The sequence below is a fragment of the Dendropsophus ebraccatus genome, chromosome 4, assembly GCF_027789765.1.
Source record: "Dendropsophus ebraccatus isolate aDenEbr1 chromosome 4, aDenEbr1.pat, whole genome shotgun sequence".
Classification (NCBI taxonomy): Eukaryota; Metazoa; Chordata; class Amphibia; order Anura; family Hylidae; genus Dendropsophus; species Dendropsophus ebraccatus.
This window is the reverse complement of record NC_091457.1, coordinates 141,321,159-141,334,792: the sequence shown is the minus strand read 5'-3', so window position 1 is coordinate 141,334,792 and position 13,634 is coordinate 141,321,159. Positions and strand designations below refer to the sequence as shown.

The window sequence follows — 13,634 nt, the reverse complement described above, 5'->3', positions numbered from 1 at the left end:
AGTCAAGCGGTGATCGTCACCAGAGGGATAGTAAGTATAAAAGCGATCGGAGTACTCCTTTATGGCTCAAATGTGATGTAATGTGCCAGAACAGAACATGTACTTAAAGTTTTGATCGGTCCGGGTCTGAGTGTTCAGATATTTACTGAGCAGGGAGAGGACCCCACTGCATTGCGTCCTCTCCCCACTCCGAGTAAGAAAAAAAGAGTCCGGCTCCATAGGAACTCTTTATAAGTCTGGAGAGCCAAGGTTCCCTACCCCTGTGCTAGAATGTATCTCCCTCCTGAGCCACTATACCTCTGGTGCATACTAAGGCTGCATTCTGTGTTCCTCACGGAACACGGACGTGGAATGCCTGTATCGGCCTCTCCCCCCGCCCAGCATCTGTCATAAGGTGCTGGGAGCGGGGGAACTGTATAGATATGTGCCGCACTGTAATGAATCAGCCGCGCGTCACTGTCATTACAGCGCGGCGCATATCTGTACAGTTTCCCCGCTCCCAGCACCTTATCACAGATGCTGCCCGGGCGGGGGGAGAGGCCATTACAGGCATTCCATGTCCGTTTTCCGTGAGAGAATTACAGACTCTAAATATTGGACACTTTTAGTAAATCTGCCCTTTTTGTTATTAGTCTACATAATGGGCACTGTTAGTCTTATAATACCTGGTAGCAAGTGTCAAACAGTTTGGAGTCTTGAAGTCATCTCTTCATTATATTAAAAAAAAGGGGATAACGCTCATTATTATTTTATTTTTTTTTAGATTCCAACCCCTCAAAACAACTTCATGGATGACATTGAGAAATGGCTGTCTGTGGACGCTGTAAGTGTAAGGCCTGTATATAGGCCCCTTGCTGTGTTGCCCATTTATTTTACTATTGTGTAAGATTGCCGTGTGAGGAGAACCGTAACAATGAGGAATAATGTGCAGGAAGTACAAGTTATAATAGCATTGTACATGGCAGAGAAGAACAATCAGAGCTGATAATCAGTCAGTATAAAAGGGCCAGTGATCAGATGATGGATGAGAAATCACTCTTTCATCAGCTGATCGCAGCTTTTGTGCAGGCGTTAAAGTGATTACTAGTCAGCCGGACATCATGTTCCCGTGTAATCGGGAATGTGCAGCCGACTATGATGAAGTTAATAGGTCGCGCAAATGATCTAGGCCTTCCACTGTAATGATTTAGCTTCTTCTAGGTGACTTGTAAGAACGGCCATGTATCTTAGGAATCCTCCATAGACACTACAGCTGCTTCCACACGTTACAGTCTCAAAAGTCACAGCTATCTGCCTGTATCTGCAGCTCTGAACCTGGTAGGGACCTGACAGATTCTCTTTAAGAATACAGTATGTTATCAGAGAGACTCCTATATAGAGTATTTAAAACCTTTTAAGAATGCGTATACACCACGGCCATGACTTTTGGTTAAAGAGACCTGCATCATTTTTGCTTCCTGTTTTGATGGTAAATTTCCCCAGGATGAAAAACATAATGTGAACAGACTTTAACTTGTCATGTATTTATGTAAATCTCCGCTCTTTCTGGGATCAGAAATCAAGTGGGTGGTCTTACTCCTATTGATAGCTGTCAGTCACTGATTAGGACCGCCCACTTGGCTATATGTTTAAGAAGAAGCAGATATTCACTTGAATAAATGGCAGGTTATAGTGAATCCTTTTCCATAAAACCATATATAATTCTGCTTGGCTCTTCCTTCTCTATAACATATGGCCTGCATTTTCAATGTGACAAGTTCCCTTTTTAGTAACTTTATCATCTCAATTATTTCTGATGATTAGAAATATATATAATATAGTTTCTGCCATTTTTTTTATTTCATTATACAGTATATTATCGTAATATACACTACACCCCCCCATCATTGTATACACTACAACTCCCATCATTATACAGTATATCATTATTATATGCACTACAGACCCCATTATTATATACAACTACATCTCCCATCATTATATACACACTACAACTCCCATCTTTAATATACACACTACAATGGTTGTAAGTGTGTGTATATAACAATGGGGTTGTAATGTGTGCGTATATAATGATGGGGGTTGTGTATATAATGATATACTGTATAATGATGGAGGTTGTAGTGTATATAACGATAATATACTTTTATAAAAATGTGCGGTTTACAAATGTTAAACACAAAAACTTGATTTTGACAATAGGTCTTTATCTAATGAAACATTCCCTTTAAGTCTGAGCCCCCCACATTGTAGAGCATAATACACCACAGGAACCAGGGATTCTACAGAAAAACAATGTATTCTTATTGTCACAACAGCTAATAGTAATACTATAAGCTCCATAATTCCTTGAAGTAAAGCTCTTTCTTTGACTTTGATCCCAGTATTTCTCTCCTATTTCGGCATCAGTCATGGATAACTTGTTTGAGGAATCTAGATCTCACATCTTGGGGATTATGTTCTTTAATAACACGGTTCGGTAAACCACTACTAAGCAGTTGTATGGTATCTGTTATTGCGTAGCACAGTTTAGACTAAGCATTGAAGGCGATCACCTGAGCTTTATGATCAACCGCACGGCTATGCTCATGGACTTGGGCTTTTTATGCTTTAATAGCATTCCTCTTAAAGGGGTACTCCAGAGGGGGAAAATTGTTTTCAAATCGACTGGTGGCAGAACGTTATACACATTTGACAAGTGACAATTTAAAAACATCAAGCCTTCCGTTACTTATCAGCTGCTGTATGTCCTGAAGGAAGTGCTGTATTCTTTCCAGTCTGACACCGTGCTCTCTGCTGTCACCTCTGTCCATGTCAGGAACTTTCCAGAGCATGAGAGGTTTTCTATGGGGATTTGCTACTGTTCTGGACAGTTCCTGACATGGACAGAGGTGGCAGCTGAGAGCACTGTGTCAGACTGGAGAGAATACACCACTTCCTGCAGGACATACAGCAGCTGATAAATACTGGAAGAATTTTTAATAGAAGAATTGTACAAATCTGTATAACTTTTTGGAATCAGTTGATTTTATTTTTTCTCTCCAAAGTTCCCCTTTAACCCTGTTGTGTTAGGTTGTTAAACATTTCCCATTTTTTTGTATCTTTTCTGGGAAAGCTTGTTGGCAGCAACATGGCTGCACAGTGGTATTCACCCAGATTCCTGGCTGCGCTGTATCCTCCCTTGGGTTTGTAAGGGTGTGGTGATGACACCAATGGCATCTATTATATTGGTTGTCACCTATATAACAGAAGCAGTTTGTAGATACAGGATGGAACTGCAGATCCCCATAATAGCGAGGATGGGAAACACAAGGGCTGACAGAGACTGCAGGAAACATGAAGGAATGAGCAGGACATATGTGGGCACATACATGCAGCACTCTCTGTCCGGGGAGAGAGGGGTTACAGCTATAGAGAGATTAGCTCCACAGTTCTGTCCCCTGATGCAAGCCCCAGCAGTGGATCTTCCATCATTTGGAAGGTGAGGGAGACTTCCTGGGTCGGAGTACAGGGCTGTAGACCCCACTATGCAGGCCATGCCCCTCCCCCACTCTCGCTCCCACCCAGTATAAGGAGCTCTTAAACCAAAGCAATGCTCTTAAAGGACAAGTGCCATGAAATTTTTTTTCCCAGTAATTGAAGCACATTACAAAGTTATATAACTCTGTAATGTGCTTCAATCACCTATCTGCCTCCCTTCCCTGCCTTTTCCCCCCTCCACCCCCCACCAGGAAGTGCACTAAACTCACACAGACCTGATTACTGCCGTCACTGTCACCAAGCTCTTCTCTCAGCTCCTTCTCCTGTTACACTAGCCTCCCCCCTCACCTGCCTTGTCAGGTGACTCAACTTGCTCAACTCCCATTGGCTGAACAACTGCAAGCCATCACTTGTCACATCTCATTAGCTTATCTTCCCTCCGACTGACTCCGGCACATAGGCAGCTCCCCCCTCCCCTCATACCCTCTCTCCTGCTGCCGTGGACTCAGTGAAGGAGTCATGTCACTAGAGAAGATAAGCTAAGGAAGCAGAGTCACCTGACAAGGAGGGGAGGGGGGGCTGGTGTAACAGGACCTAGACCAGCCCACCTGCTGATGACTCACAAGAAGGAGCTGCCTGGTGACGGTGACGACAGTAATCAGGTCTGTGTGAGTTTAGTGCACTTCCTTGTGGGGGGTGGAGGGGGGAAAAGACAGGGAAGGGAGGCAGATAGGTGATTGAAGCACATTACAGAGTTATATAACTTTGTAATGTGCTTCAATTACTGGGAAAAAGTTTTTCATGGCACTTGTCCTTTAAACCAAGTTACAATTTTGAAAAACTGTGAGCTCTTAACCCAAAACACTCTTAATCCAAGTTACTCTTAAACCAAGGTACTTCTGTATATCCTTCCGTTCCTTTAGATCTGAGAACGTTTTCCAGCTTCCAGCGTCACATCGGTTCCCATCAGTTTCCATTTTATAATAGGAGTCATTGCCATAGCTCTTGAAATGTAATTTGCCGCTTGCTCTGTCATATTGGATCTAATCCTTCTGTTCTCTTCCCACACACAGGAAGTTGAGAATGAGGGGGAGGACGGTGTTACCAGTGAAGGTAAGTGGCCCGCGCTTCATCTATAAAGAGTGCAACTGCAATTACTTCTTACTGTTTACTCCCACAGAGGTAGTGTTGTCCTTCCGGGAAGGAGAATGGACGCATTTTGTTGCATAAAAGAAAGATTTGCCGCTTAGCCGTACAATTGTTTTTAGCTGACGGCATATGGCGATTAACTGCTGGAGTGCGCCGATACTTGTAGGCAGCATTATTACCTTGGTTATCCTTCACTTGTACTTTTATCCTTCAATTAGATTTATTCTAGGGAAAATGAAAAGCAAATTGCACTTTATTGGTCACAAGTGGATCTTTATTCTTCTGTAATATTAATCCCTTAAAGTGGTTAAGATGGTGAAAAAAAAATAATAAAAAAGGGTCTACATCCTCTAGAGCATGGGTATCCAAACTGCGGCCCTCCAGCTGTTGCAAAACTACAATTCCCATTATGCCTGGACAGCCAGAGCTAAAGCATGATGGGAATTGTAGTTTTGCAACAGCTGGAAGGCCCGAGTTTGACACCCCTGCTCTAGGCAGTATTAAGGGATATAGTGGTGCAGTCTGCCAATATATGGCACCCGCGCTAGTTTTTTTTTTTTTTTTTGTTTACAATTCCTGACTGTGATTGATCACATGACGTATGTTGGGTTGGGGGAGCATATGCCGTAGCTTAAATCCTAACTCCACCCCCAATGGACAGCACATGATTGATCGATGTGACTTACATGTGTTTTGGCGGGCAGGATGTGATGGATGTAGCTGGACTGACTGCAATAAAGCTTTAGGGCGGATACAGAGAATTTTAGGTTCGGGAACAATCCACTGCACATTTGTCTTGTAAATGTATTTGGAGATTACCTTTTGAAAAATTAAAGGGGTTGTCCTGGTAGGGTACTTTTTAGCGGTCTGCTCTGGAAGGGGGTAAATAAAAAAAACAAACAAAAAAAAAACAAACAAACAAAAAAAACATACTTGCCTTCCTGGCTTCCTTTAACCCCTTTACGTCAGTAACATGTACATATACGTTCCTACTGCACATACCCCGTGCAGTAGGAATATATATATATATATATATATATATATATATATATATATATATATATATATATAATATTATACATTGTTGACACTGATGGGGTTTAATGTGTGCGGGACCGCTGCAGTGAGAGCGGTCCCGCACACATCAGTGTCCAGGGAGCTGAGGATAATGAGAGGCAGCTATGATCCCGCAGCTGCCTCTCATTAACCCCTTAAACGCTGCAATCTATAGCGATTCCTGCGTTTAAGGTACTCAGTCATTTTGCAAGGTTCCTCCTAAAGCTTGAGGTGTAAACTTGTCTCCTTCTTTCCACAGAATTTGATAAGTTCTTAGAGGAGCGAGCAAAGGCGGCAGAAAGAATTCCATCATTGCCCTCTCCTCCCACCGATGCCCCTCGAGTGGCCCCAAGCACTGGGCGGAATAAGAAAGAGAATGGGGAAGACGCTCTCTTTGCCTTGTGAATCTCTACATCTCAGTCTGGAGCTTATGGACATCTGTAACTGTAAAAATGGAATATTCCTGAGACGAAGCAACACGCTTCCTGTGGTACTAGGATCTTGTGGAGTATGGATGCCATGAGCCCCCTGGACTACACCGCTGTTTTACCCTAAATTTTGAAATCTTTTGTAATGTTCGCTATGATGGCTGAATTTCCTGATGCCTCTTCATGCTGTAGACCTTGTTGGTTGGACCTCTGCTTTCTTATGTTACCAGGTCCGGATGACCATCTGAAGGTGGACCATTATTTCGCACTACAAACCTGAGGCTGTTTCCGATGGTCCCACCAACCATAGATTGCACTACCGGAAAGTATACAACTAAGCTTACAATGGGATTTCTTTCTATCATCACTTTGCCTAATACCTAAAGTGCCTTCTCGGTCTCGCTTAGTCTTCTGAGAGGTTGTTCTACGGTTTTGGAGCGGTGCTTGGTTTTTTCCAACGCTATGTATATGTTAAGGTACAGGAATATGCTGCTTTTTAAATATATTAATCTCACTGTTGGAATAAACCTAAAAGATGGTAACTTCAGCATCATTTCTATAGTATTTCTGCTTTGTACAAGAAAAATGGAAGTGACTTGACAACAATCCTGGGATCTGTATGTGTTTGTGGGTCTTCTGCTCTCTACCCTCTTCTCTACTAAAGAAACGTCAGACCAGAGCATACCCAGTCTTAGGGCCCTATTCCACCGGACGATTATCGTTCAGATTATCGTTAAATTGTTCGAATCTAAACGATAATTGTTTGGTTGAAATGCAGTTAACGATTAACGACCAAACGAGAAATCGTTGATCGCTTTATAAGACCTGGACCTATTTTTATCGTTGCTCGTTCGCAAAACGTTCGCAAATCGTTCACATTGAATAAGACATCGTTCGGTCGTTTGCAATAGATACGAACGCAATAGCGAAGACAAAACGATCGCAATTACGATCATAAGTAACGATTATCGTTCCATGGAAATGAGTGAACGTTTTCAGGCCTTTCGCAATAGCGGTCGTTTGAGATTGTTAATCGTTAACGATTATGCAAACGATAACCGTCCGGTGGAATAGGGCCCTTATTTGGATGAAAATTGCTGCATTAGTTTCTGCACTCATAATTAGAGATGAGCGAATTTACAGTAATAATCAGGCGAATCGCTTTCTTAGATCAGCAGTCTGCTTTTCAGCCCCGGCTGCCTTTAAAGTCTTTGCTGCCCTCTCCAGGTGTTAAGAAAAGCTGCATCCAGTCCTGCGAAACTGGGAGAAGTTCCCCAGGACTGGATCCAGCTTTTCCCGACACTCGGAGAGGAGCGGCACAGACTTCAAAGGCAGCCGGGGCTGCTGTAGTTTGTATGAGGTACAGCAGGGGTGTCAAACTGTGGCCCTCCTGCTGTTGCAAAAGTACAATTCCAATCATGCCTTCACATTACCTGAACATGTTGTTATTAAAAAAAAAAACTTTAGACTTTTACCCTAGAGAAATGTCAAAAGCTTTGGTCCGTGATGCTCAAAACTAGAGCCATCGGAGAGTTGTGCGACTGTGCGCTTCTCTACCTGTCTCAATGCAGGAGATGGGCCCGTTGACTTAGGGCCCAGATACAAGTCTGCAATATATGGTATAAAGCCGGGAGCTATGAAACTGTTTAAATATTCACACTACGGTTCTAACACACTCTGCACAAACCTTATATTGCGGATGTGTGAATAAAGCCTTACTCTGCTAGTCTGCCTCCTACCATTCTGTTTTATCCATAACAGGATAGAAAGGATCCAGCACATTGGTTACCAGCAATCCCAAATGCCGCTCTGCGAACATACAAGTAAAGAACAATCCAGCAGCATCCAGTGGTGTGCAAAACGTTTGAAACTTTTATTGCATAACTTTGCATCAATATAGCAATAAAAGTTTCAAATGTTTTGCACACCATTGTACGCTGCTGGATTCTCTTGCAGTTATAGGTCTTTAGTACATGTCAACATTTTCTTTAAACAGTGCCCATCTAAAGAATATCTATCAGGTGACTATGCTGTCTTATGTATTTTCATGCCGTTTTGGCTACTAGGAGTGCAGACCCTAAGGGCCCTATTCCACCGGACGATTATTGTTCAGATTATCGTTAAATCGTTTGAATCTAAACGATAATCGTTCGGTTGAAATGCAGTTAACGATTAACGACCGAACGAGAAATCGTTGATCGCTTTATAAGACCTGGACCTATTTTTATTGTTGCTCGTTCGCAAATCGTTCCATTGAAGAAGACATCATTCAGTCGTTCGCAATAGATACGAACGCGCTAGCGAATAAATAGCGAAGAAAGAACGATCGCAATTACGATCATAAGTAACGATTATCGTTCCATGGAAATGAGTGAACGTTTTCAGGTCTTTCGCAATAACGGTCGTTTGAGATGGTTAATCGTTAACGATTATGCAAACGATAATCGTCCGGTGGAATAGGGCCCTAAGATGTAATATGATGCGCTCCCATAAAGCGTCAAATTCAGCTGACAGATGTCCTTTGATATCATCATGGCAACCGGAATCCATTGTTGACTGCATTCAAAGAATGGACGATGTCGAGAAGTTTTATATTGAAAAGTTTTATTTCATAATTTAAAAAAAACAATCCTATCGTTGTTAAATGTCCATTGTTGTCATAGCTTTATAAATGTTATGGGCAGAATAATCTGAGATTTTTTATGTAAGGGACCCTTTACGGTCAGCATTTATCTTCATGTGTGTATGCAAGTCTGCGCAGTCAGTAGTAACTCATACCATAAACCTACTGGACAAGATGAAGAATCCTGTGATAAACCATTGGAACACCCTTTGATGATGCGATACGTTACCCTTGGGATGTCATTTCTGCTTCTCCACATTTCCTGGTGTCTTTAGATCTCATTGCTGGTTTATAACTTTCATGCAACATACAAGACAGATGTGTCACCCTGGTTTTCTTAACATTTTTAGAAATCATGGCAAAATATTGGAATCTCATTGTTTAAACATTATAAATATAATAAATGAATAAATACAATTGAAAATAACAGTGTTTTGATTCTCATCCGTCTGATATATGCCAGTGTCTGTCTGTGTAGTGGTTCCCTTTTGGATCTGCATGTCACACTGAATTGGCTGATTTTTTGACAGGTGTCTAATATCTTTGAAGACTTTAGTTCGTGGTATAAAATGAGTATAAGGGTCCATTTACACAGAAATATTATCTGCCAAAGATTTGAAGCCAAAGCCAGGAATGGATTTGAAAGAGGAGAAATCTCAGGCTTTCCTTTATGACCTGATCTCTGTTTATAGTCTGTTCCTGGCTTTGGCTTCAAATCTTTGGCAGATAATCTGTCAGATAACCTTTCTGTGTAAATGGACCCTTCGTATGGCAATGCATAGACAGGCAGGACTGGATTTATTAGGCAGTAATGTTCTTTGTCTAGAGAAAACCCTGCAGGTAAGGACTGAATATGAATGAAGATTGCTGATTGGTAAGGGATTTCCATAGGATAGAGGATAACAAGCTGATTGCTGTGGGGTCTGACTGACAAGCCCCCCATTGATTCTGAGAACATAGACAGATTCACCCGACAATAAACCGATTGCTCACTGCACCTGTGCTACATTTATTCTCTATAACAGGGATGGAACCTTGGCTCTCCAGCTGTTGCAAAACTACAACTCCAATCATGCCTAAACAGCTAAAGCTTTTGGGTGTCTAGGCATGATGGGAGTTGTAGTTTACAACAGCTGGAGAGCAAAGGTTCCCTACCCCTGCTCTATAAGGTCACCGAATACTCCCAGATTTAGTACTCTGAAGTGTTCGGTGGTCCCATAGGGGAGTGACGTGGGGGGGCTAGAGATCGGACCCCCGATAGATTTTTATCCTCTATACATAGGATAGGTGATAAACTTGAGAATGGAATTTCCCTTTAACTTAAGGTAACCCCTGATGTATTAAAAAAAAATTCTTCCATTTCAAAAGTATTTGAAACAGCTGCAGCAATCGGGAGGCTGCATGCTATATAAGCCTCAGGGGCCCAGGCCATGGTCCCCCTAATGTGGCGGGGCCCCGTAGCAGCCGCTGCGGCAGTAGTTCTGCCCCTGGCTGTATGTAATGCATTGATACATCACCCACTCCTTACATTGACTGTGGCAATATAATATGCAGCTGATGGTATGAGAGGTGTGGGCGGCTATGACTCTCAGTATCCGGGCAGCTCTCTTATTTGCTTTGTGATAATTATCCAGGTTATTAATATACTGTCTAGTTAGATTTATTCAGTGTTGTTTGGCATCTTGACCCTAGAAGTATATGTGATTTACATAATTGTAGACTGGGCATATATTACTAACAGCTTAAGACCTTGTCATCTGAGGCAAATATATATTGTCTCCATAAATGAAAGTGATTTATCATCTCATTCCAGAAAAAGTAAGCAAACTAAACACAAGTGGTAACAGAGTATAACCTCCGAACTGTGAACCAGTGGTGATGGTGGGTATATAGTGGGCTAGAAACCATTCTTGCTGGACTTTTCCATCACACCGACCCCCTATCTCCAATGACATCATCTGCCGAGAGGGCCCCTTACACCTTATATTGGTGGATGAACCCGCCGCAAGCGGTGGGCATGGCCGACTGAAGTATAAGGTTTATGGGCACCTTGAGGCTAATGCTATATGTCCTACGGGAAGTGGTGTATTCTATCTGACGCAGTGCTCCCTGCTGCCACCTCTGTCCAGGTCAGGAACTGTCCAGAGCAGCAGAAAATCCCCATAGAAAACTTCACCCTCTCTGAACAGCTCCTGTCTCAGAGGTGCTAGCAGAGAGCACTGTGTCAGACTGAAAACAAAACATTTCCTGCAGGACATACAGCAGCTGATAAGTATGGGAAGACTTGTGATTTTTAAATAGAGGTTACATTTTACAAATCTATATACATTTCTGAAACCTGTTGATTTGAAAGATTTTTTTTTTTTTTTTGCTAGAGTAGCCCTTTAACTGCATCTGCATCCATAAAATCCAGAGGAAGTGCACAGTTGAATGCTTCTCTCCCAGGAAATGCAGGAAATGGGCTTCATAGACATCCTATAGAATCCATCTCCTACATAAGTGGAAAGATGGAGAGAAACACTCAGCCACATGCTTTTCCCCTCTTGCTCCATGTTTTTTTAAAGATTTTGAGAACCTGGTGCCAGATATGTCCTTCCTGTCTTCCTGTAACAAAAAAACAAACAATTTTTGTCTTATTAGACTGCTATAATCCACACTTTGTATCCAATGGATCACAACCCAATTGGCCGTGTATCGTTACTCTTTTTGATTCTCATGATGGATGGATGAGAGTTCTTTATTATTGTATTCTCTACATGTGATGCAGAACATCCTGAAGAAGGACATAACAGGCGGAAACATGAGGACAATCATTTGATTGGTCTGGAAAATACTTTATTTAAAGAAGGTATCAATATCAGAAGTTCTGTGTCCCCAGAGCAGTCAGGGATTGGTGGTTGTTAGGCTGGAGCGAAGAACTCAGGAACGTAGCCGGGGTCATCCACGTAGTATCAGCCAGGAGGGGAAGAGCCGAAGGATGAGACAAAATCATAGTCTGGAAACAGGTCGGGGGTTCATCACCAGGAAAGAGAGGAACTAGGCCGAAGGGTGAGACAAGGTCGTATTCCAGCAAACGTAGCCGAGGTCAAAGCCGGGTGGTCAGTCCATGTTGTTTTCAGGCGCTGTGGGATCCGTGTAGATGCTGTGACCAACACATTGTTATCATTTTAGTATAGATAAATAGGGGGGAACTTATCAAACATGGTGTAAAGTGAAACTGGCTCAGTTGCCCCTAGCAACCAATCAGATTCCACATTTCATTTTCCAAAGGGTCTGTGAGGACTTTAAAGTGGAATCTGATTGGTTGCTAGGGGCAACTGAGCCAGTTTCACTTTACACCATGTTTGATAAGTTCCCACATAGAGACTAACATGACATCACATGTTTACTGATTCTGAAAATAATGAAATATTACTTACGTACAAAAGCAGAGCAGGACAAAGAAAAGGATCAAAGCTGGAAATCCCACGATGATGATCCTGGGGATGGTGTCCAAATACTCCTTTAGGTCGCTCACATTTAGAGCCAAGGATCTGCGGGTTCCTATAACAAAGCAAAATAATGCTAGTAATCTGCTGGTATTTTTAATTTTATTTTTTTTTTAAACTAAAGAACAAATGTCGGTTGCTTCACTATTTCTGTAACTCCCATAGACATCTATACAGAGATATACAGACACCAAGCATAACAATAACCTCCCAGCTGGTAATACATTTATCTAATTCCCTACATTACATATGGTGGATACTTACTGACTAGTCCCTGCTGCTGCTGATCTTTGCCTGTAGACTGGTCATCTTCCTCCATCCCAGGTGGTGGGGTTATGGGACGTCCGATAACAGATGACGCCAAAAACAAAACAAAAATGATTTTTAAAATCATTCTCCTCCCCCAAAAACCCACAAACCAAATAAAGGAAACGCGATGAGACAGCAATGTACTCTCTCCTCTCTCTTCCTTAGATCTGACAGCTAAAGCTGCTGATCCCTGATCTCTAGTCTAGAGCTTGGTGATGTCATCATAGTCCCTATATCTGTCATCTGTGACATCACCAAGCACAGTGTTCCACTTGTACAGATGTTATCCTATGTGTTAATTCCAGTTTAATCCGGTTTTGGGGACATAATCTATTGATCATATATATATATATATATATATATATATATATATATATATATATATATATATAAATTCTGTGATAATGAAATAAAAAAAAAAATTCACATTTTTTTTGCTTCTTAAATCTATAATATGACATTATATATAATATCGTATATATCAATAAATCTTCAACTTTTATGATTTTATCCTTTGGGTTAATATATTAAGGTCATCCCTATTAGGGTGATAATTTACTAAAATCTTTTAAATTATTTTAAAGCAGACCTGTGTATAAACTAAGACATCTGGGGGAGATTTATCAAACATGGTGTAAAGTGAAACTGGCTCAGTTGCCCCTAGCAACCAATCAGATTCCACCTTTCATTTTCCAAAGAATCTGCGAGGAATGAAAGGTGGAATCTGGTTGCTAGGGGCAACTGAGACAGTTTCACTTTACACCATGTTTGATAAATCTCCCCCCTACTATATATATAGACCTCTACTGTACAGGGCTTCTGCCCCCAAATCTGTACATTACTGATATGCAAATTAGCCTCAAACACCCACCGGGCGTCTACTGGGCGGCTTGTAACATGGTACAAGAACTGTTTTTTCTTTTTTCCTGGGCTCTGTCGTGTAGGGCATTTGGGTAGATAGTTACCACTTCCACTACACATATATTGGTTACTATCATTTTTTGTTATACTGGCCCAGGTTGCATGGGAGGTTATTCGTTGTAATTCATGTATTGTGCATCATACACTAGGTGACCACTTGAGGGCGCCATTATTACGGCC

At 41.8% G+C, this 13,634-nt stretch overlaps 1 protein-coding gene and 1 long non-coding RNA gene across 3 annotated transcripts in view; one reads left to right on the top strand and one right to left on the bottom strand.

The window, feature by feature from the left end:
* The window catches only part of LOC138788862 (target of Myb1 membrane trafficking protein-like), a 52,565-nt gene extending 43,402 nt beyond the window's left edge, over positions 1 to 9,163 (top strand). For both annotated transcript variants that reach the window (XM_069967221.1, XM_069967222.1), the window contains exons 13-15: positions 764 to 823; positions 4,554 to 4,593; positions 5,945 to 9,163. In XM_069967221.1, the coding sequence (XP_069823322.1) occupies positions 764 to 823; positions 4,554 to 4,593; positions 5,945 to 6,090 (246 nt within the window). In that variant the 3' untranslated portion in view covers positions 6,091 to 9,163. The remainder of the gene's footprint in view (positions 1 to 763; positions 824 to 4,553; positions 4,594 to 5,944) is intronic.
* A 2,402-nt stretch (positions 9,164 to 11,565) lies between these two features.
* Positions 11,566 to 12,822, bottom strand: LOC138789995 (uncharacterized). The gene is made up of 3 exons (XR_011362825.1): positions 12,489 to 12,822; positions 12,156 to 12,279; positions 11,566 to 11,878 (listed from the first exon to the last, which is right to left on the bottom strand). It is a non-coding gene; the product is annotated as an uncharacterized lncRNA (long non-coding RNA).
* Between the last annotated feature and the right edge of the window lie 812 nt (positions 12,823 to 13,634).